Consider the following 23,910-nt stretch of genomic DNA (forward strand, 5'->3'; position numbering starts at 1 on the left):
CCAAGCGCACAAGCTCACCGCGAAGCACCCACGCCTGTTTTGCTATACATGTTCCTTTAATCACAACCTTGAAGGCATCCCAAAGGGAGGCTTGCGATTCAACTGAGTGGTCATTGAGTTTGAAGTATTTCGAAACAGCCGATCTACTCTCCTCCCTCAACATCTGATCATGCAGTGCCCTGGTTGGGAGGCATCATGACAATGTGTGCATTTCCCCCACTGGAGAGACCATCTCCAGCAACAGGGACACGTGGTCCAACAGGATTCTTGGAAGGCATGTGAGATTTGTGGTCCACAGATTCAACTGAGTGCTCATTGAGTTTGAAGTATTCCAAAACAGCCGATCTACTCTCCTCCCTCAACACCTGATCATGCAGTGCCCTGGTCGGGAGGCATCATGACAAGGAGTGCGTTTCCCCCACTGGAGAGCCCATCTCCAGCAACAGGGGCACATGGTCCAACAGGATTCCTGAAAGGCATGTGAGATTTGTGGTCCACAGAACTATATTGCATGTTGCCAACCAATAGTCAGTGGTCTGAGTAGGTGCAATACAGGTGCCCTCTCAGCTTTCTAAATGTCGGGAGCGCCAGATGTCTAAAAGGTCATTATGTTCCATGAGTGAATCTGTGAGGCCGCCTGCGGGTGAGGGTGACAAGAGTTACTAGATATATCAGCATCAGGGACCAAATTGAAATCCCCCCCCCCGTCCCAGGTCCCAGCATGCCTGCAAGTTTCCAAACTTCTGAGAAGAATATGTGATTGACTAAGTTTGGACCATATAGACATAGAAGTCAGATTGGGTGTTCCCGCAGTACGACAGGGAGCAGGATATATAGCCCCTGAGCATCACATATGACTCTGCACGTTTGCCATGGTAACCCGCTACGGATCAATATAGCCACCCCACTGTATTGACATGACCCTCACCTATCCACCCTGCATGCAAACGTGCCTGCATGCCCTCAGGGAGATGTAGTTCTTGTAGCATGCAAATATCAATGCAGTGTTTCTGCAGGTGAGCAAAGACTTGTTACGCTTTGTGGCTATCTTTGAGGCATCTGATGTTCCAGGTTACACATCCAGTGGACTGCTATTGCATCTACACACAGGCTTGTAAAACTCTGACCCGCCTGTGTAAGCCGCTGAGCAGGAGAGCATGCATCAAGAAGCTGAATGGCAATCAAGGGAGGAAACAACAACAACAACAAAACATTTTGCACTAAGGAAGCTGGGAGCAGCAACTCCCTTTCAGTCTACCACCCACCATCCAGCTTGGTCCCCCCAAACGGACCAAATGCCACCAAAGAACACCCAACAAACAACTATGCAGGACATCCTGGGATTCATCCCAAAGGGGCGTCAAACCAGAGACCCAGCACTCTCCCAGGCAGAACACAGCAAGGTGGCCAGAGTTGGAGAAGAACAGAGACCCACCCAGTGGACCAGCAAAGGCAGTCATGTTCATCCTCGCTGCCAGTTCCCTTCACATCGCAGACGCTGGATCACCAAGCATAATGTAGGGAGAAGTTCTCAACAGGATCAACTTCAGTCTTCTGGCAGCCTAAGACCAACCAGACCTCGCAGGGAGGGGGATGCCTTAATCTTCATCGCTCAGGTGTCTCCAATCAGCATCGCACTCCGCTGAAGGCCAACTCTGTGCGTTCATGGAGATAGTTTTGACAAACATTGCAGCTGCCTTCGGATATATCAAGCAGTGAGTTTTACCCATGTGGTGGACGAGCAGATAATTTCTATCACTCTTTCCATTTCGAGCAGTTTCTCTCCAGCCGTAGATTGCCCATCCTTCAAATACGCTGTACAATGCTCTAGTTGTTCTATAACTTCACCATACTTAGTGACTTTTTCTTTTATGCGATCAAACCTGTCTGTTATTTGGTATCAGTGGCGTTAAAGATCTGCTTAGGTCAAGGAACATATTGTGGATATCTAGGTCCGGTGCTTAGCTCTCCTCGTCTCCCTGACTTAGGTGATGGACTTCAGGAGGTGGATCCATCATTCTTGTCTGCCTGCAGTACTCATAAGAGAGCTTTGTCTGCTTTGCATCTGTCTTCCTCGTCTCGCTTTAGCACCGGTGCAACTTCAGGTAGCAGTCCAATATGGGCGAGCGAAGTCATGCTCTCTTTAGCTGAACCCTGCTGCTGTCAGGTCTTGCCTATTCCCCTCCGGTGGACAATTGGGGCAAAGGGGGTGGGGGGTGCAAGCAGACCAAGGCCCCCCAGCAAGGCTATTATACTGAGCAGTCATCTCCCACAGTCTCGGTTTGCCCACTCACATCAGGGGCCTCAGCGCAAAGAGTGCAGCGAATGAAAGGAGGGTATCTCCCGTATCATCTAGGCCCCGCCTCATCCCGCCATCCTTGTCAAGGGGGGGCACGGCACAAGCAGGCCAGGGAGAAACAGGGTGCTCCAGTAAACTCTTAGAGTGTGGCTGGGAAAATTACAGGCCCTGCACAGGGAGACTGGGGGGAAGCTACCAGCAGCCAGTCACACTTCCGGAGGTACTGGGACGTAGTTTCAGAAGGGTCGCCTAGCAGTGTCCGAGCCCTAGGTGGGAAGTCAGTGGGCCATGGCACCTCATGATGGCAGAGGGGCCACTGAGCGTCCAATGCCCCGGGGATCAGGTAACTGGGGCCGCGCTTCTCAAATTTGGTACTAGCCTGTCCCCGGGGAGTTAGACACCGCGGGGCAAGCACAGCAGCCGCCAGCAGTCCACTTGGGCTGTCCAGGGGCAGGGGTCCTGTCAGCTTCACAAAGCTCCTGAGGGTTTCTCCGCTCACTCTGCTGCGACAAAGTCCCCGGGGAGCCCTGCCACACCTGGCCCCAGTACTGGGTCGCTCCAAGCCACAACAGTACACTGTGGCACACCACGCGAGCCAACTCGACTTGAGGGCGGCCACGCCCACGGCAGCGAAGCTCCCAGGACCGGCTCCCAGCTCAGGAGAACTTACCCTGCAGCTCCCGGCTCAGTCTCCAGGGTCTCAAAATGCATCGGCAAGGGGCGAAGCTCGCTACCACATGCCTCCTCTGCTGCCTCACTCCTGCGATGCCAGAGAGGCCACCGCTTAGGTTGTAAGTCGTCTGCAGCCAAGAGCTCGCCTCCGCAAAAAACAGGGTCCTCCATTAACTGCACCCATTAGGTGCAGCAGGAACTCCTTCATACCTGCACCATCCAGGCAGTAGCCAATGCGTCCAATTAAACAGTATAACTAGGGGATTATCTGCTCCGGTCGGCAGAGCCTCACAGAATGACGATCATCTTGAGACTAGACACTCTAGCACCGCCAGCTGCAGGCAAATATTAATGACACAAAAAGCTTAGCCTGATTATGGTTCGCAGGAGCCATAGGGCCCTTTGGCAGCTGTGCAGAGAATGTTCTAAAGAGCTGTCCTGGGGTGACTGCTATCTAGTGAGTCTGGAAGAAGGTGAAAATAACAGTGAAACATATCATTTAAAAAAACTTTAAACTACTTTCAGACACAATGAAAAATGTGTGCACATGAGAAAGCACTAAAAATACAGTATATAGAGAGATCATGAAATGATAAGTCAATAATAAAATGATACAGTGACAGTTCACATATAATCTTTAATCTAACACTAGCCTGTTTAGTACGTTATCACTTAACCCCAATTCTTTTAAAGCCAAACAAACTTTTATTAATTTCAAAGCAGTGACGTGCAAAAGAAATGTTATTATGAACTTCTGTATTAAATGCAAAATACAGCCATTAGCGCAAAGGATCGGTGGAAATAAAATATATAATATACATACATAATTTCATAATGCCATTTATTGTGTTTTATTGCGCAATGTGTGAATCAATAGCATTTCAAAAAGGTCAGTGGTTTGCTTCAGAGGATCATGCTGGCAGGCGAAGGAAGTCTGCCGGGTGCACATTTTAAGATCAACAGAATTAATTAAACAAGTGGTTAATAATACCACTATAATTTTACTTAGGATTCTCTAAACGTAATCCTGCCTTAATGCCTACATATTGTATTGAGCTTGTTTGATGTACTCTAACCATAGTGTTTTCAAATAGAAATAACTGGGAGTGGTGAAGAGCACAGATGCAACCGCAGATGCATGCAAGAGCTTGTGGACAGAGGAGAGGGACCAGAGTGTATTATGAGTTTGGAGACATGGCTACAGTGAGTCTAATTTATCAGGAACCGATTAAATTGGACCTGGAACGGTGATGTGGAAAGCCATAACAAGATCATGGAGAATTGAGCACATCTTCAGCAATATATTTTAGTAGTAAGAAAAGTAAAAGCATTAGCCTTTTTATTTCACCTGTATTTGATTATGTATAAACAGTATTAACACAATCTTAGACATATCCAATTATTATCTGAAAGTGTTACCAAGGATTTGTCTCTTTATTTGTGAGGTTGACAGAGCTAGCGCTGCAAGAGCCATTATTGCCTTGAAGTATATAAAATACATTGTGGGTGCAAGACACAAATGTGGAGTATACAGACCCTTCAAACTATATAAAAGATCTTTGCAAACACTGGAAAAAGTAGCACACAAGAGTGCCGCTAGACCAGCAGTCAAGGTGTCACACCGCAGTTAGTTCAAAATACAGCAGCAAGAGTGGGATCCATAATTCTTAAACACAAATAAATATCCAGGTGTAGACCGTGATGATTGCCACTTCATATTAGGTGTGAGCTCTTGAAAACATTCCAGGATGCTCTCTATAGTACTAGCACTGTCAAGGTATAAAATTCTTCTAGAAACTTACCCTTGAAGGACTCGCTTCTAACAGAGTCTGAGATGAAGGCAACTTTTCTTCCCAACTCATGCAGGCAAGGTGTGGATTTTGCTTCCAAACAACTTCCTCCCATTTAAGAAAAACAGCACTGGCATTTCTATTATAGTCTTATCACTTTTAAAATACCTCAAATGCATAATTATGCCAAAAGAAAAAAACGACAAAGATACAGACTTCTGAGAAGTCATTTTCCTAGACTTTTAGGGCATACCATTAAACTGTTAAGAGGAGGAGGAAGTGGAATATTTAATTATTTAGTATTACCGTACCACCAAAGGTGTGCAGCAGCTCAGCCTCTTCTTCACAATACAAATAATTCAGGAAAAAATAAATGATTCAGCCGGTGGGAAAGGAGTGCCCAAGAAACAATTTATAGATAGAAGTAAATATAAAATCAACATATTTAAAAAGAGACCTAGTAGGAAGCTGGCTATTTATGTGGTATATTAATAACCAGAAACACCATGTAAAGGGTCCAGGGGTTCCCGAATGAATGGACATGGCTTGTTATGCAATCACAAAGTGCTCTATTTGGAGGTAGTGTTGTCGAGCAGCCTTAGACTTAAGGCAGAGGTGTGCAAGACATCCACAAATAAATGAGACACGACTCAAAAAGGAGATCTCACACCAATTTACAGGAATAAAGTATCTTTATATATGTTTGGGTATTAGAGAAAAATCATTCGGGTAAGTACATTTTTGAATATAAAATATTTTCACTTTCAAAAGTGGACAATGTCTGAGTTCTGCAATGTTATCCTACAGGAGGAAGAACAAGTTCTGCAAACAGGTAGAGTGACATACAAGGCCAATCTCCAGGAGTTAAGATGAGTGGTGGGCAAGGTCCAAGGCAGCAGTAACAGTACACCACCAGCAGCATGAGGGCGGCCAGGTCCGCGGTGTAAAACAGCACTGGGTGCCCAGTGCGTTTCAATGGAGATCAGTCACTGTGAAAAGAGGCTGCAGGCTCTGGCCAGGAAGCAAGCAGGGCTGAACCAACAGCGGGGCTCACACCTCACGATGCTTGGGAACTGGTAGGCACCTTTGGTCCTTTGTCTTCAGGCATTGTTTTTTTTTTACTGGAGCGTTCACGGTAGAGGGGGGCTGAGTGCAGAGGCTCCAGGCGTTCGTCGGTGAGTCCAGGAGGAGTGAAACTACGATGGACTCAGACTCCCTTGTGAGGGAAGCCAGATCTGAATAATGAGGGCGATAGGCTTCTTTGAAGCTTCCCACCTTGGAATGTATATTTGCAGGTCATCCTGTTGGGTTGGGGTATGTAACACCCCTCTCAGAGCAGGCTTTGTGTTTGACCGCCTGAGAGCAGAGACTCTCCCCTTAGGGGGTCAGACTTGTGTCTTCTGGTGGCCAGCTGGCTCAAACTAGTCAGTGGGCACACCAGAGGCTGGTAGGTTTTCAGGGGGCACCTCTAAGGTGCCTTCTGGGTGCATGTATTGATAAATCCATCACTGGAATCAGTGTGGGCCTATCAATACGAGATGATTGAACTCAAAATCCCTATCTTCAATGAAGACATCATGTAGTTGGGAACATGTATCTACCAGTGTCCAATACATGTATTTAAAATGGCTTCCCTGTCCACGTACTATGTCTAAGAATCGACAAAGACATAGAATTACACGTAATATAATGCACTCTGCCTTATGGCTGTCATGTCTGCTGTAGGGGTGATTTACATATAGTGTATGCAGTTTGAGGGGACATGGCACACGAGGATGTGTGATGTGTTTTCACTTTTGTATGCACCAAGACACGCAGCCTGCATGTGTTTGGTGAGGGGTCCCTTTGGATGGCACAATTTGTGCTGCATCCTTTAGGGACTCTCTTTAGTATCTTAGGCCCCAGGTATGAGGGGTACCATTTACTAGGGACTTATAGAGGGTGCTAAAGGATTAGCCAATTTAGGGAAACAACTGTAAAGTTTTGGGAAAGATATCTGGCACTGGGGACCTGGTTAGCAGGAACCCAGTGCACTTTCAGTTCAAATCATATCAGTTACCAGGAAAAAGTGGGGGTAACCAGGTAAAAAGGAGGCACTTTCCTACAGGCCCTATCCCATCAATTTCACCAACATACAATGTAAATATACATGTTATGAGACAAGATTTCATAACAAACTGGGACCAAAGGAGAAAACAAAAGGAGGAGGGGAACAAAGAAGAATAACAAAATGAGATGAAAAAAGGACCACTGAATTAATTAGCAGCACCAAGTCCAGGTTTCATTTAATAGAGCTGAGTTATCCTTCGCAGTTTTACAAGGGGACTTAAAATAGTGGAAAACCTAAACATAATAGTGCTCAAAGATTTGTTATTTAATAAGGTAATCTTGGAGAGAATACCTATCCTGGAAAGGCTTACCCTTTCGTCAGATTTCAAAGAGGATGAAGAGTGCGATATTGCCAACGTTACTTTTTTATCTTGCATAGCAATCGTTTATAAAATACTACTGGTATTAACAAAGTACAGGTATATAAATACGGTATTAACTTCATGACCTTTAATAGTTTTACGATTAAATGAGAAGCTGTACAAACTCTAAAATGTGGCAGTTGCCCGCCTCCCACCCATTAATGAAAAGAATGAACTGTAAACAACATAAAGATAGCCAAATAATAAGTGCACAAATATCTTTTAATAGCTCATGCTTTGTTTGAATGGGTGCAAATGCATTCATTCTCCTTTGGGCAAGTGGCTTGATACCCAAGCCAAAATTATTAGTGAAAGGGAAAGCACTGCATAGTTGAAAAAGTAATGTAAAGGCATTTTGGTAGCTTCATATTGATCACCAAAGCTGCTTTAATCTCAGCTTTAGAATACACTTGAGATCCAATGCTTTTAAGCTTGGCGGAAAAGACTAAACTAAATGCTAGAAGCAGAAAGTAACTGAAAGGACACAGAAGGATTCCTGATTGCATCTAAATTCCAAGCCATCCTCTAAAAGATCTCCTCTCCCATTACCACTCCCCGCTGCGCATCAGGATCGGCTACCTCCATGTTCTTTGTTACTGGAACATCGAAATCTCGCTGGCCAACCCCATTACTCTGTCCAGGAGAAGACAATTCAAAAGCCTACCCTCCACCGATAACCTCATTCTCCATTCCAAACACCTCCCTTCACCAATATCACAGTAAAGGCTCAAAATCAATCTATTACATGTTTACAGACTGCAAAGTCTCAATCATGTCTGACAAGTCTGATAACATCATCAAGGTAGCAGATGCACTCACTCCACTATCGAACTGAATGAACCCAATCTACAAAATCACCTGCTAGGACAATTGGAAGGCACAAAAACTATTCAAGAAACCGTATACAAGTGCCCAAATCAACACAGAGTCACCTTATACATAAGCAAAGTCCAAACAAACAATGAAACAGTGTTCTCTTTGGCCACCAAAATCATTTTGTGGTGTACAAAATTTCAAGGTTTCATCAACTGGTTTCAATATACTTTCCGTATAACCATGAAATTTTTACACCTCCCTGGAAGCTTCCACCCCACAAACTAATCACTATATTTCAATACAAACAACTTCACTGAAAAAAATCAATCAGTCCAGAACATCAATCCTACTAACTAAAACTCTTTACCAGTAGTCTCTCGTATGCTTGTGGGCTATGCTATTTCAGCCATATACTCAACCATAACCTTCAAAATAGGCGTTGATATTAATGCTAACGCCCTTCTCCAAAGACTACAATCCCAATTCTATTTAAGAATTCCAGTCGCTGTCACCAGGATCCTTTTCTCACAATTTGCAGCTAGTAACCAGCTAGCATCCATGAAGCAGTTCCACCTTGGCCAATCACTACAAATCCCATCGGAGAGGAAGGTAAAAACAACCTCAAAGTCAGCAGTTAAAAAAAAAAAGATGTTTGCGCCTGAGGCCCAGGTCCACTCCTCTCACCCCCTCTCCTCATCCTCCAATCCCTTACTCCCTGACCTTCAATCACAGCAAAAGTTATGCAAACAGAATATAAAACAGGTTTGTTCTAGAGCACACATTCACTATGATCACCTAAATCAAGACATCAAATTAAGGTATGCTCCAGCTAAGACCACTTAGTATATAGCTCAGCACAACATGGTTACAGGAACCCTCAGGTAGTACAAAAAGAACCGCATCAATGCACTATATGCCAATGTGCAGGAGGGTCAAGTGGGCCCAAAAGCATGTGACATTTAATCTCTGGCCTCAAAGGAAAGAAGCAAACTAACACTTTCCAGAATACATTGATTAGCTCCTAGGAAAGGCAAGAGTCAGGTTTCATCATCTTCGACCAACCTCCATGTTCCAGCAACCTTGCCAAGGTAACAGTCTACCATCAGATCCACAGATAAAGGTTATGGTTATTTCTACACTAGGCTACCTATCTGAGAAAACAAAAAAATCAACACCCAAGCACTTAATACCACCCTAATGTTAATTTGTAGGGCCCTCCTTATATAATTCCTATTCAGACCTTCTCTTTCCTGTTAAACGTACCTTGCATAGGTACTATTAGTGTGGCACACACAGCTATAAATATGCTATAGGAGCAATGGGAGCCAATAATATGGTCCTAATGAATATTTCTGTTGATAAGCTCATTCCTTCAAAAGAACCTGATAAAATACACAAGTAGCTTTTAATTATTTCACAAAAGCATCACACTTGGCTGGTTGGGTATATATGTCCAACCCTCCTAAACATCTCAGCAATGGGCGGGCATTAAGTTTATATAGAGTGCTGCATACATGTAGTTACTGACATTACAAAACCACCTTTAAATAGCAAACATTGATGTAAGAAATAAAGATTTGATGCAACACACAGGATTATTCCATTATATAGCTTCCCACTTGCAATAGCTAACTAACATGAAACTACTACAAACACGTTAGTAAACAATATGTTGATAAAAATAAAATAAATAAATATTGATAACATATGCTAAATATTTCACAAAATAACTGTGGTGAGAAAATGGATTCTTCACTACACTGCCCATGCAATAATTAAAAATGTTCTTAATTACTTTTAATTACCTCGTTTAGTATACCTTCTTTGCCTCGTTTTGTAAGCTTTATGGCGCTAACTGACTCAGACAAGGGATGCCACTTCCTAGCTTCATTGCAGATGGCCAGGTCTGTAATGGTTACAGAAGGACACCATGACCTTGCAAAGGTTTGACAAGAAAATTCAGAAAGCTTGCAGTTTCTACTGAAAAGCCACGCCCTCAAACCTCCACACGATGGGCCAAGTGGCGACTTTCTGCAGACATTCTCTTGTTTTACAAGTCTTCCAATCGCTCATAAGATAGCTAGTACCCTCCTCCGTACTTACAATTTGTGGTTTGACTGACCACTTTTGTAACGTACCCCAATCTGCTAGTGTGTGCCATGAATGTGCGCAAGTGAGGTGATTAGAGCACCAAAGAAACAAATATTCTCAGGAAGTGCTAGCATGGACGCCATTAGGAGAAAAAAAAAAAACAGAACAGAAAAAGTAGGTAGTTGGTACTATGGATTGAACGCAAGACTACAGCATGGACTCAAAGGCAGAATGGCGTGTCATGGTCCAAATGGAGACATAAAGGTGTGACAAGCGTGGCCGCTGTAGATCTTTTGTCAGCCCCAACCAGAGGAGCATAAGAATAATAAATGGTCTTCCTGAGGCACTTACTTCGGTCTTTGTGGCCATTAAATCCCCGTATTTCTTTCAAATTCCTCCTCAGCTTCATTCTGCACCACAAAGTAACCGCTCATAGCCCATGAGCGTCCAGACCTTTGAGCCTAGCCTGCGACTGACCAGATGCGTCTTACTGGCCAGTTAGAGCCACGGACCCGCCCGGAATTTCCATGGTTTCCCTAAAGTCCATTCGGTCACCAACTGATGGATTCCATATAGCCACTGCTAGGTCGAGTGCTACCAGGGCTGGTGCAGCTCTTATTCCATACACAGGTTAAGGACTAAAACAAAAGAGATAATCTCTCGTGTTGTTACATAGTTCAGCTTCAAATGTGGGTGAATACAGGGTGAATAACCAAACTACAATCAAAATAGCCCTCATGTACAGAGCTGGTCCAGGGTAAGCATTAAGGTGTGTACCTTTGTATGGTGCTAGCCTCGAACTAGCTACCGCTGGTAGAAAGAGGAGCATGCCTAAAAATAAATTTGGTCAGTCTGTCTAACTGCTTTCCCAACCCTCCACCCCGGCCAGATGTGATGCTTGTATATTTCTCCACAAACAAGTACAAGTTAGGTGCTCTGCACAAACGAACGCAGATTGACTGTTTCTCCATTAGCTGAGAGTCAAAGAACTTCAGAGAGATATTGCTCCGAGACAAGCATCAATTGTGCCATTATGGCAAAATGGACCTGTGCATCCAAGGAATAAATTGTTGACCTCAACTTGTGGTGTAACTGGAATTCTCAGCCCTCTCTATACTGCATTTCTGCAGGTTCTTTAGTTGCAGGTAAGAAAAAGTTTCTTGCGTAGCGTGTGTTGCAACAGCAATGAGTAATGCTCCCTTGGGTCTGAATTGGTGTTTCTCTCATACACTCTGCGATTGAGCTCAGTGTGGATATCCAGCAGGTGCAGCCGCCTGTAGGAAAGGAAAGAAAAAGTAATGAATGCACAGCATAAATTCACTAATACTCGTTTAAAATGCAGACAACCTCTAAAAAAAAAAAAAAAAAAAAATGAAGCGTCGTCACTACACAATTATCATATGTGCACCCAATGTTAAATGAGTCACTAAATTCATTTCACCAAGACACAAAAAACAGCAATATAAAAACAACAGTGAGTCAATGATTAGCCCAGCTAGAACCTCAGCTTGAGACCTTTCGCACATGATCAGTCTCCCGGAGAAGGAGGCTCACCATTTGAACACCACAACAACCTTCTAACCAACATTCTACAGGGAACGAGCCCTTATTTCCATTGAACAAGCAGTGATGATGCCACAACATTAAATACTATGTAGAGTCTATTAAAAGAGGTGAGGTATTTATTAGCAGTAATGGCTGCCCGTGGATTTTTACCATTAACCGGTTTCGGGAAGAGCTAAGAACGTTGTCAATAGTGTAGAGATTTAAAGGGCCTCTGGAATCAAAAACAAAACTGTAGACTAGGGTGGGGGAGGGGTTTGGGGACAAAATCTGGTAGAACAGAAAAGATTTGTTGAGAGCCTTCTTCTTGAGGCACATGAAAATCCATCATTCACCTTACAGCACAGGACCTTGGAGGACACCAAAACTGTACAACTGCAAACTATGTGCATCTCTCACACAGCCTCTACAGCTTTGAGGCGGCTTTACAGAGAGCACCCATGACAGTTCAGTCATAGCCTCACACAGCCTACACTGCAGCTAAACCTATAGCTTTACAGATGACCTCTTCCACAGCTAAGTGGCCATGGATCCTACAGCCTATATGACTGCTTAAAAGTAGCTTCCACGACAGGCATTTCTTTTTAACAAAGGCTATGATTGAAAGCTAGGTGGTAAAAGAAAATCCCACAATTTGAGGAAAAAGTTTCAATCCGGAGGAGAACCGCTGGTCGAAATCACAAGCAGAATTATCCCTTTATAGGAGGAAATCCTGCAAACAGATTTTTCTTCCAGTTTTCCCACTGCACAAACCAGATCAGATAATTTTTTGTTACTGCTCAGCTCTGAATCGTAGTCTCTAAGGTTTCATTAAAAAAAGTAGGTCTTAAAATATATTTGTAAGTTTGCACAACAGGCTTCCCAACCTTTTCTACACCACTACTGGTTTATTTTCAATGAGAAAAGAGTACAAAGACAATTTATGCACAAAGCCTTAATAAGGGTGAATTCGCACTACATATAAAACCAGCAGTGGCAAAGTCAATAGGTCTGGTTTCTCAAGGTTGACGATTCATTTTTTTAAATGTATTTTTCAATAGAAGCATATGGCACTAAAAGGAAGAAAACAGAAAGACTTCTGCCGTGCAAATGTGGCGGCCATATGCTTGCCATAAATGTTTCAACTAAAAAACATAAATTGAATTAAATTATGGGCTCTTCCTATGAGGCAGGTGTACCTAGTATAGATAGAAAACCCTTTAAATGCGCATCATAGGAAAACAGGATTACCAATGCCATAAAGAATGGTGCTATTTGCTTTGTAATATGGTAACTTCGAGAGATAGTTTAAACTCAGACGGATGACTAACAAATAAAAAAGGACAAAAAACGAAAAGTAAAAGCACTGGCAAAGTGAAGTATTGCACCTATCCTCCCCAACCCAATAATTGGTACCGAAATGCACTTTTTGTAAGTGGATATGCACGTGGTCAAGCAAAATGCCACGGCTCACAGTGTACGGTACTGTTTCTTGTGTATAAGCACTTCTACAACTCCCTGGCATGCCGTTTAATTAGATGCAGGTTTCAATCTTCTACTTATTTGCCTACTTGTTGCATGCCCACCCAGCCATCCACTCTTGGTCATGGACAAGGCCTATTCTACTTTGCCACAGCGCAAGACAGTCAAGGGCTAAAATTAACTAAACCAATTCCCCATTATATATGTTGTGGAGACCAGAAACAAAATGTGAATAAAAGTTAAACAGGCCAATTGATAAAGACGTTTTTTTCTCGACATATTACTGTCGTAGCTAACGCTGTTGGCAGCCCACACCTGTAAATGACTCTGACCCTGTTTTAATGTTCTTTTCATAGATCAGAAAATACTTTCTGCTTGGAAAAAAGAGCCTGAAGCCTCCCTTTTAAGAGATCAATAAGAAACAGTTAACTGACAGCTGTAGAGAAGTCCGAGTTTCAAAGTGTGTTGCAAAAATTATGTAAGGGAAACATAAAATCAACTTTAAGATATTACTACTGAATAGGGAATCACTTGGTTGCTGTCACCCCCAAAAGTGTTTTATCGGTTAAAAAAAAAAGTTAACAGTATTTGTTTTCTTTGCTAAACAGTTGTAAGGTCAGGACATCTTCATGTTTGAGTGGCTGAAAAGGTCACACAAAGGGAGACATCTTTTTACAGACTTAAATTCTTTATCCTAGCGTTAGCAACAGCTTTGAGTCCATCATTACACCACAGTGACCAGCCTGTGTACCTGAACTTACTGAGGCTAGGGGAACTTTGATCCTTCCAGGGAATTTTTCTGGGTTCTGAAGAGTGGAAGAGGACTCTCTAACCTGGGTTTCCTGGTAAGATGCGAATGCGTCTTGGCTTCTCCCTGTATTGGCCAGACGCGACCATAGTATGCTTCATAAAAATGACTTATGTAAGCAAGATTAACAGATGTTGTACTAGGCTTATGGGCAACATTAGTTAAACAATGTGAATAAGAGGAAAACCTGGTGAGTTCTACGTGAAAGGACATATGTAAAAGAAATCAGTAAAGACATCCCTCTCACTTTTTGGGGGTTGGAGTAATCTTTCCATACACTACCAGGTGGAATAAAGTAGTCCAGCCTCACCTTCCGAGTTCCTCCATATCCAAAAATGAGATCATCACATACTATGCTGCCACACTAATCGAGATTTTGCACAACGATGAATTTACGCAAATAATGCAGCACTGTAGATTTGCGGGGTTTTTCGTTCAAAGTCAAGAGGAAGCCGGTCCGAATGCAATCAATCTCCCTTGTAGAGCCCTGACTAGAATTTATACAAAATGGAATACAGCTGTACAGACATAACTCCCATCTTCCACACATTGGTTAACAACAAGTGATTAGGACATGCTTGATTACACTGATAGTGGCAAATTATACATTAAAATTCCCAAACGTATGTGAAGCTGAGCCTGCCAACTGCAGTTACTGAATACAACAAGCAGTGGCAAATGCAATCGGTCTCGGTAACGTGAAAGCTATTGGCTTTGTCAATGTCTTTCAGCCATGTTGTATAACAATGTCATAGTGTGTCTTTACCTGACTTTCAGTCATGGTGAACAGCAACCAATGGCTATACAATATGGCTAAAGTCCATTGACAAAGCCAATTTCCCTCGTATTGCAGTTTTTTAAATCAGTTTTAGCCATACTGTAAAGCGTCTGAGCTGCTGTACAGCATGGCTACCAAAGACTGCCAAAGCCAATATCTCTCATAAGAACCAATGCTTGTTGAGGACAGCGGCTAAGTTATTTTTCATCATCAGACATTGACCCAGACTAGAGCAAGACAGACTAAAAAGGAAAAAAAGGATAAAGAGAAAGACAGAACAACAATAACAAAAAAGTGTGTATTTTCATAATTATTACTTCCTTTGTGCAGCAGTTTTCACAGCACTGTAAAGCCACTGTTATGGCAAAAATAGACGTGTCAAGATAACTCTGGTGACTAATGTACCTGCTGGAGATGGGAGTTTTATCTAGTGGCAGTTTTGGCTCATCTAAGTTTGGGCAAATGGTTAATATGCCTGCTGCAAAGAACGTGTATCATGCAAAGAACAGTATTTTATATGCATAGCAGAGTGGGTTACTGCTTTTGGTTTAGATATTTTTTTGTAACTGAGCAGTTCATAAGTTAGAATCTTAATCTAGCACAGTGAGCTATAAACTGCCATCAATGAGCTGCATGCGAATTGCATGGCGCAAATTATAAAGTTACATTTTTCCCCATCCTCATTATGCTGCTAAAAAGGGTTTGCTTGCATAGAAATACATTCTTATTATTAAAATCAGCTCTAACCACTATGTTATATTCTGAATCCTGAGTTTGTGCTTTTACAGACCAAGCACTCTTAGAAAATGCCTACCAGTGTGAATGACATGTGAATCCTACACCTTGTAGTCCCTGTGGTGTGCTGAGACACCCTACACTGGTAAGAGAGGTGCTATAAAGCAAATAAATTACATATGAGAAAGAAGTTATGGAGAGTAGAGAGGCCCTTATGGTTTTACTTGCTTGCCCCACCACTTGTTAATATAGAATCTGACCTGAGGATTAAGCTTTCCTAAATAAAACGAAACACTGAAAAGTTAGTCGCTGAGATGCAGCGCCAACCTTCCCATTATACATTTCTGATTTTTGCATATTTTTTCAATATAAAATACGTATATCTTTAGTAATTCAAGTATTTGTTTGGTGTGTATTTTTGTGAATTACTGTTTTAATGTTTGAAATTTAAATCATACAAAATTGCTTGGGGGTCCCCGGCTTCCAGTAATGATTCAGTGGTGGTCCTCAGGCATCAAAAGGTTGAGAACCACTGGTATCGACAACATGTCTCGAAGAGCCAGCCAAGCGCTGTGCAGCCGAGACCTAAAAGGTAGTTGTTCCAGTACGATTGGGATAATTACTTTGTTTAAAGTGTTAATACTGTGTAATTATTCTATGGACCACTTGATGGCACGCATGCACCACCGTCTACCCAGGAAACACACACAAATGTTTTTTCCTTGTTTGTCACAATAGTGTTTTAGCGTGATATAAGTAACAGTCATATGCCATCTGGTGCCTGGATCCACAAATATGTGCTTCAGGAAAAAATTGTTTAACACTGCAAAGGTGACAAAGTGAATTTTTAGTGCACTAGTGCTATATACATTATTATATACACATGACTGAAAGAGATAGTATAATGTTCATTGAGACACTCATATCCTGAATGTCAAGAACTCCACATTTCATTTAAAAACAGTCTGCATCCGAAAACTGTCAAAAGTTTCAACTCACAATGTCAAATTAATCAGAAACAGGTCATCATCAGGACAGAAGATTAGAACCATAAAATAAACAGAAACATCCTATGTCAGAATCTGGGGATTAATTGTCATGAATGGTAAACATCTGACTCCAGAGGATATGGCAGGAGTCTCATATCCTATGGGGTATTTTCCTTCAGAGCTTACGTCAATCCTTCAATCAATATTGAAAGGGGTATAAAAGAAGAACACTCACTTAAACGGTCCCAGGACGGATTAAAATAATCTGAGGTATCTGTTTCCGGTTGCAAGTACCCAAGTGAAAGTGTCCAAGAGAACTACATTAAGAAACCATTGCAACTTATTTAATGTTGGGAGTGGCGTCTGTAGATTTCCTAGACAGCCTAGAGATAGAGAAGATAAATGGTACTCTACAATCTGCCCAATAATAAAATGAATATGAATACATTTGTTAAGAAATAGTGGTTGCTATTTCAATTTTGAGACTGTTTTTGCTCTAATAAATATGCATTAAATGTATGAATTATCCCTAATTGTATGAAGGGTTCTTTTAAGAAAACTACTGTTTTGGAAGTCAAGGGCTACACTTCCCCCGTAGGAATCACCTGCGCCTTTAATCCCTAGCAATCAAGCTGGAGGCATTGTACAAGTGCACGGCTAGGCTGACTCGGGGCATCCTAAGAAGAGTGCTGGTCCAAGGATTCTAGTGTCATGGAAGTGCTGGGTGAGGGTGGAGTAGGAAACCGTAATGAAAGCAGCTAATAGGTCGAGTAGGATGAGTTCTACTGTGTCCCCCTTGTCCATTATTATAAGATGGATGTCCTCAGTGGCAGCAATAAGGGTGATCTCAGTGCTGAAGTTATGTCTGAATCCAGATTGGGAGGAGTCAAGAAGGTGGTTGGGCATGATGTGGTTGTCCAATCAGTTGTTGGTAAGCTTTTCTCATACTGTGGCTGGGAAGGGGAGGGTGAGGATGGAGATGGGTCTGTAGCTATCCAGGGTACTCTGGTTTACTGAGGGTATCTTCAAGAGTGGTAAGATGGCGGTGTGTTTCCAGGTGTCTGAGAAGATGGGGTGGTGAAGAGTTGTTGAGGACTGGTGAAAGGATTGTGCATATGTGGTTGGGTCCTTTGGTGAACACGTAGTGAAGGTAGGGTTCTGAAGAGGCTCCCGAGTAGCTGTTGGCATGGTGTTGGTGGTTTCCATAGGGGTGATGGCTGGCCAGCAGGTTAGGGCAGTTTCCAGAGTGTTCTAGCCACTGGACTGGAAAATAGCAAGAACGCTCTGGTTGGGGTCCAAAGTTGTTGTAGATGGTGACAATTTATTTTGCTGGTCAAGTAGTGGGAGATCTGTGTACAGAGTTCCTGTGAGAGGGTGGTGGTTGTGGATCTGGCAGCAGGGGATGTGAATACCTTCACTATGGCAAAGATTTATTTTCAGGAGTTGAATCTCTTCTAAATCTGTTCAGTGAGTGCTGAGCACTTGGTGGCTCTGACTCCCTGGTGGCAGATCCGGAGGAGTGATCTGTAGGTGTATTGCGTGAAACTCTTTAAAGCCTTGTCTTCCAAATTCCTGTCATAGCGAAGATAATTGTATTAACTGGTTCCAATCTGTGACCAGTGAATAATTTTATGAACCAATCTATGTCCTATGCACTAATTGGTCTGTTTGTAAAATTACAATTCGGAATGGGTACCTATTAATGAGGTAGGTCGCAAATTGTGACTCACAGGATTGGTGACCATCACAAGAAATGGTGGCCTTCAAGGGTCAGCAGACCACATATCTGTGATTGTTATTTAATAAAAGTAAAGTAAAGTTTGTTTGTTTAAATGCAGTCTATTTTCCTTAAAGGAAACAGTCCAGCAAAATATGTGTACTTTTTTAATGGTTTGCTTTAGATTTGATAGTGGTCCCTTTGACCACTGACTACTCCCAACAATTTTTTTTTCCACTTATCACCGCAACTCTGGAACACTGCCACATCTCATACAAGGTCATATTTAGATGGGGCACCTACAACATTGGCACCTAAATTACTGCAAGTACATGCCCAAATCATTTTTGTTGTCACAAAACGTGATGTGGTCTGTATGCAAGACTAAAAAGTTTAGTACATCTGGCCCTTGATTCTTAAGGCAGTGTACAAGTGCACGGTTAGGCTGACTGGGGGCATCCCAAGAGGAGTGCTGGTTCAAGAATTTTTACAGACTCACACTCTGTGCTTTGGATACCAATTAAACATAGGAACATTGAGAACTCGAGTGAAAACAACAGTGACAGAGAGCATTAATGTGCTGGTCCAAAGCCTCTGATTATTCCTCCATCTATCCTCTGAATATGTGGAATTTTGCAGGGGAGTCTGAATAGCTGAGGGTGTAGTCGAGAGGGAAGGCTTGACCCTCAAGTGCTAATTTTTGTTGACTGTTTCAAGGGGTGGCCATTGCACTTATTTTGGGGGACAAGGACTTATGATTGATTATAGTTCATATATACCTGCATACTAGATAGAAATGTGACCTCTCTTTTGCCTTAGCACATAGTTCTTTCACCAGTCTGTGCTTCGGAGGCAGGTTTCTTGATGTTTTGGTGAATTGACTGCTCTGCATATTGGATGTGGTCACTAGCACCCAATTGTAATGCTTGTTACAATTCAGTGTGACGGAAGGCAACATTGTAATGTCTCGTTATCTGAGTTAGTGAACCAGACACAAGGTTCAATGGTGCTGCATCCATTTTTTACCCAATGCTTCTGACATTATGCATTGCTTTTCTGGTGTTTGACCACTGGAAGTCCCTGCTTTCAAGGAGTATCTAGAAGAAGTTACAGTGACTGAAGCAGGTCTGAGTGACCATTTTAAAAGATAAAATCATGCAATGCTATTTTTTTCAGCCTTGGTGGAGCAGGCTGGATTGAGGATGGTTACAAAAATAAATATTTGAGCATATGTACAACATTAATAAGAACTGATTTGCAGTCTGCTCCTAGTGCCTGGAAGAGATATGAAGGTTTACCTGGCAGCAAAGTGGGTTGGCGGAAAGTTACAACTGAGTTTTTATGAAAACTGAATAGAAACATACTATGCACAAGAAGACAAAACTGGATTCATTGGCGAAAAGGAGACAGTAACAGAACTAATTTCAGGGGGTGAAAAAAGGCAACTTTCTTGGAATTTAAAAGCTGGCTTTGGAAGAGTGCCCCAAAAAGACGAGTTTGTTACAAAGAACAGTAACTGATTTACAGAGGTGTGCGGTGTCCTGAATATTCCATCTTCTAAATAAAGTGGTTGCGTTTAGAAACAGAGCTTCAGAGGGAATATATATGTTACAAGTGATTAGGAAATTGGAACTACCAGCCAGCATCCAAGATACCTCAGTAACAGGCTCATGTTTGAGGAGACCGACATTCAGGTTAAAATACTTACATCACATTGAGGTTCTTCTAATCAGAGGTCTGAAGCTTCCACAAAAGGAGGGAGAATGGCGAGGCACTCCGACTTGACAAGTGACTACTAGGAAAAACAACCCAAGCATAGCGGTCAAAGTATCCTGACCATTTATCGGTGGCCCAAAGGTCTGCATTCACAAGGGGTGACCTAAGTCCAATGCAGTAGCAATTTAACAGTCAATGTCTTTGGTGCATCTAAGGCATACCTGAGAGGTGAGGGAGTACACAGTGTTCACAGTTTAAAACTACACACTACTGTAATAAGCCACTGAAAGTGAACTAGCTTTTATCAGCATAAACAGAAGTTCACTCTTATGTGGTTAAACATTCGTCCTCTAATTCAGGGAGACAGGGCTGGTTTTGAAACATACCAAACTACTATCCGAAAAATAAGAGAGAAAATGTGTTATCACTGACTTCTCATTGAGTTGTTCCATGAAGGTGACTTGGTTACTGGGAGCAGCAGCAAAGAAGAACTGTTTGTGAGTAATCTGCTTGCAAAAGGAATAACACTAAGGGGGTCATTCTGACCCCGGCCGGCGGCGGAAGCCGCCGGCCTGGCTGGGACCGCCAGAATACCGCTGCGCGGTCAAAAGACCGCCGCAGGTATTCTGGGTTTCCCGCTGGGCTGGCGGGCGACCGCCAGAAGGCCGCCCGCCAGCCCAGCGGGAAAAACCCTTCCATGAGGATGCCGGCTCTGAATGGAGCCGGTGGAGTGGAAGGGGTGCGACGGGTGCAGTTGCACCCGTCGCGATTTTCAGTGTCTGCATGGCAGACACTGAAAATCTTGGTGGGGCCCTGTTACGGGGGCCCCTGCAGTGCACATGCCATTGGCATGGGCACTGCAGGGGCCCCCAGGGGCCCCACCACACCCCATACCGCCATCCTGTGCCTGGCGGCCAGAATGCCCAAGGGAGCACTGCCAGCCTGTTGGCGGTGCTCCCGCGGTCGTTGGCCCTGGAGGATTTTACCGCCAGGGTCAGAATGACCCCCTAAATGTTTTGTTTCTTTTTTTTTTGTTTCTCCTAACCTTCAAAGAGCTGAGGCATTTACAAGCACGAAATCACATTTGTTCAAACTGATGTCTTTATAGTTTAAGATCTGTTTTGTTAGTTTTAACAGGGTAACAGAAGTACAATAATAGACCACATACAACCACCGGCCGAAGGGAACTTATACTGTGAACAACCATGGGCTAAAAGAAGAGCCAGTTAAATTCACAACCAGAGACAGGGATTGGGCAAGGCAGGAAGAGTGAAGGGGTAGGGGAAAGAAGGTAAAAAGGAAGGGAGAGAGAATAAGGGGGATGTTAGACACCAGTCTCACTGTCGTGATGGCTGGAAAGTGTAGAGGTAGAGGAGGCCTTCAGTTGAAAGGCATAGGGGGCTCTTGGTCTGTGCAGGTCAGGCGGATGATCTGCGAGTATAGCAGGCACGACAATTCACGGAACCCATCCGAGAGACAGCGAATACAGGGACCCCAGGTCTTACACAAATGGGTAGGGTGTGAGTTACCACTGCAGTCATTTTTTTCATTCCCAGCAACCTCCAAAGCTTGGGCAGCCAGTCCAGAAGCGAGGGGATTTCGTCCAAACTCCACTTAGACAGAACAACCTGTTTAGTAGTGCCTAATGCTAAAGTGATCGCCCGGCCCCTAGGAGACTTTGGTGGGTATGTCAAGAGATTACGGAGTCCTAGTAACACATAGCTAGGGAATCTGGGAATGTCCGTGTCAAACATGTCATTCACCACAGCCAGCATCTCATTCCAAAACAAATAGAGTTTAGGGCGTCACCATAGTAGGTGAGTGAGGGTGCCATTTGTCCACAGTGGCACTAACATGCGCTGTCTTTGCTTGGATCCCATTGCGCAATTGTGGCTGGCATGAAATGCCAACAATGAATGATATTTAAAAACATCTCTTTCCTTGTGGTATTGTGAGCCGAGGTACCGGCGCGGTGAAGGATGTCATTACATTCTCTAACTGTAAAGGTGTGTTCACATTCCCCCTCCCAGCAGCGCCGCACGGGCGACTTCACAGGCTTTCGCAGGGCAGTAAGAAAAACGTATATATCGGACAGGAGTCGCTTGTCAGAGGAGTGAGTAAGAAGCCATGTTTAAAAGGTGATTAGGGGTCGGGCCAGCATGAGGGAGAAGCCAGGGTTGCGTCAGCCAGTGGTGAACAGGCAGATATTACCAGCGGGCTGTTGAGGGGATCCCAAAAGCTGACTGAAGCTGTAGGAAGTCCATGAGACCAGTCTTGTCAAACAGGTCACCTGCCTGCTTACAGTTGGCCTCCTACCAAGCCAGGAACGCAGAGTCAGGGGGTGCTGGGGGGAAGTTTGGGTTCCCTATTATCGGAGTCTGCAGGGATATAGGAGTGGAGAGCCCCTGTCGAAGCTGTACCTTATCCTACACTCCCACAGTGGCTCACACCACTGGAGAGATGTAGACACCCAGGGGGCGATGGGTTTCGGCAGCCAGGGCACCTTCCAAATCAGAATGCCCGCAACTGCCTGATCAATAAACCACCAGTACTTTTCAGTGGTAGGCCAGGACCATGCCACCATATAGTGCAACTGCGCGGCCTGGTAGTGGCAATGCAGATGAGGGACGCCCAGGCCTCCCTTGGCCTGTGAGATATGTGCTTGTGACTTAGACATCGGTGCCTTACCCTCCCAAACAAAATCCCAAATAAGGGACTGTAAGGTATCTAGCATGCGCAGTGGGCTTGAAGAGACACTGTCTCCATAAAGTATAAGATTTTTGGCAGAAGTGTCATTTCAACCGCCGGCAGGCGACCCAGCCAGGAGAGGGCATGACCTTTCCTTCGGGAGAGGTCCGTCAGTGAAATTTTCAGGAGGCTATCGTGATTACTGGTCACTATGAGGTCCGGAGTGGGGCATATTTGAAGGCCTAGATATGTGATCCCCTACGCAGCTCACTGAAAGGGTAAGTCAGATACTAGCTGTGTTTTTGTGTCCTCAAAGAGGGTCAGATTCAGGATGGAGGATTTCTGAAGATTAGTCTTAAAGCCAGAGGCTCTTCCAAAGGCCTCCAGCTCCCCTAGCACCTCAGTCAGAGACATACGGGGGTCAGAGTCAAGAAAACGTAATCTGCGTAGAACATGATTTTATGGTCTCTGCCTCCTATACTGAAATATGCCTGAAATATATGGGTGCTGATGTGTTCATTCTGCGAACGGCTCTATATAAAGGGCAAATAATAAAGGCAACAGGGGGCATCCCTATCGAGTTCCTCGGGCAATAGGATAGGGTTGGGACATGGTCCCACTGACCTGGACTCTAGCCTGCGGTGAAGTGTAACAAAACTGAATCCACGGACAATATCATGGACCCACCTGCTTCAAAACAGCACGAAGAAAGGGTCAATGGACCTGGTCAATGGCCTTCTCCGCGTCTATGAATAGGAGAAAAGCTGGCTCGCGGGAGCGTTGTGTTTTGTCCAAGAGATGGCACACTTGCTTTGTGCTCTCACTACATCCTCTTTCTCAGATGAATGCAGTTTGGTCGGGATCCGCCAGGCTCTGCATATACGGGGCCAGTCTGTGCACCAAGATGTCTGTACAAATTTGACATCACCGTTTAGTAAAGAAATGGGTCGGTATGAGGCACACCGTTTAGGATCCTTCCAGGCTTTGGGGGTGACTGTAACAGTGGTGAACTCCAAGGAGTCTGTCAGCAGATCACCAGCGCTAAAAGCGTTGTATGATCGCGCTATTAGAGGGGCTAACACTGTGGCAAAGGTTTTGTAAAACTCTGTACTTTAGCCATCATGCCCAGGGGCTTTGCCTGACTGTAGGCATTGTAAGGTCATTTGGAGTGACATACTTCTCCAGGGAAGGAGCAGCTGTCTTCGGGATGGTAGGCAAAAGGGCCGCAGACAGATATGCGGTTATAGATTCGGCCCCAAGATCTGCATAGAAATGTTCAAACTCGAGGGCGATCCCCTCGTCTTGACATAGCGGGG

General features: G+C 43.8%; 1 protein-coding gene across 4 annotated transcripts in view; it reads right to left on the reverse strand.

Annotated features, from left to right (window-relative positions):
• Positions 1-7,427: 7,427 nt before the first annotated feature.
• The window catches only part of CFLAR (CASP8 and FADD like apoptosis regulator), a 224,671-nt gene continuing 208,188 nt past the window's right edge, over positions 7,428-23,910 (reverse strand). For all 4 annotated transcript variants that reach the window (XM_069226076.1, XM_069226080.1, XM_069226079.1 and 1 more), the window contains one exon: positions 7,428-11,413. In XM_069226076.1, coding sequence (XP_069082177.1) covers positions 11,275-11,413 — 139 coding nt within the window. In that variant the 3' untranslated portion in view covers positions 7,428-11,274. The remainder of the gene's footprint in view (positions 11,414-23,910) is intronic.

Source organism: Pleurodeles waltl, chromosome 3_1 (assembly GCF_031143425.1).
Source record: "Pleurodeles waltl isolate 20211129_DDA chromosome 3_1, aPleWal1.hap1.20221129, whole genome shotgun sequence".
In the NCBI taxonomy this organism is placed as follows: domain Eukaryota; kingdom Metazoa; phylum Chordata; class Amphibia; order Caudata; family Salamandridae; genus Pleurodeles; species Pleurodeles waltl.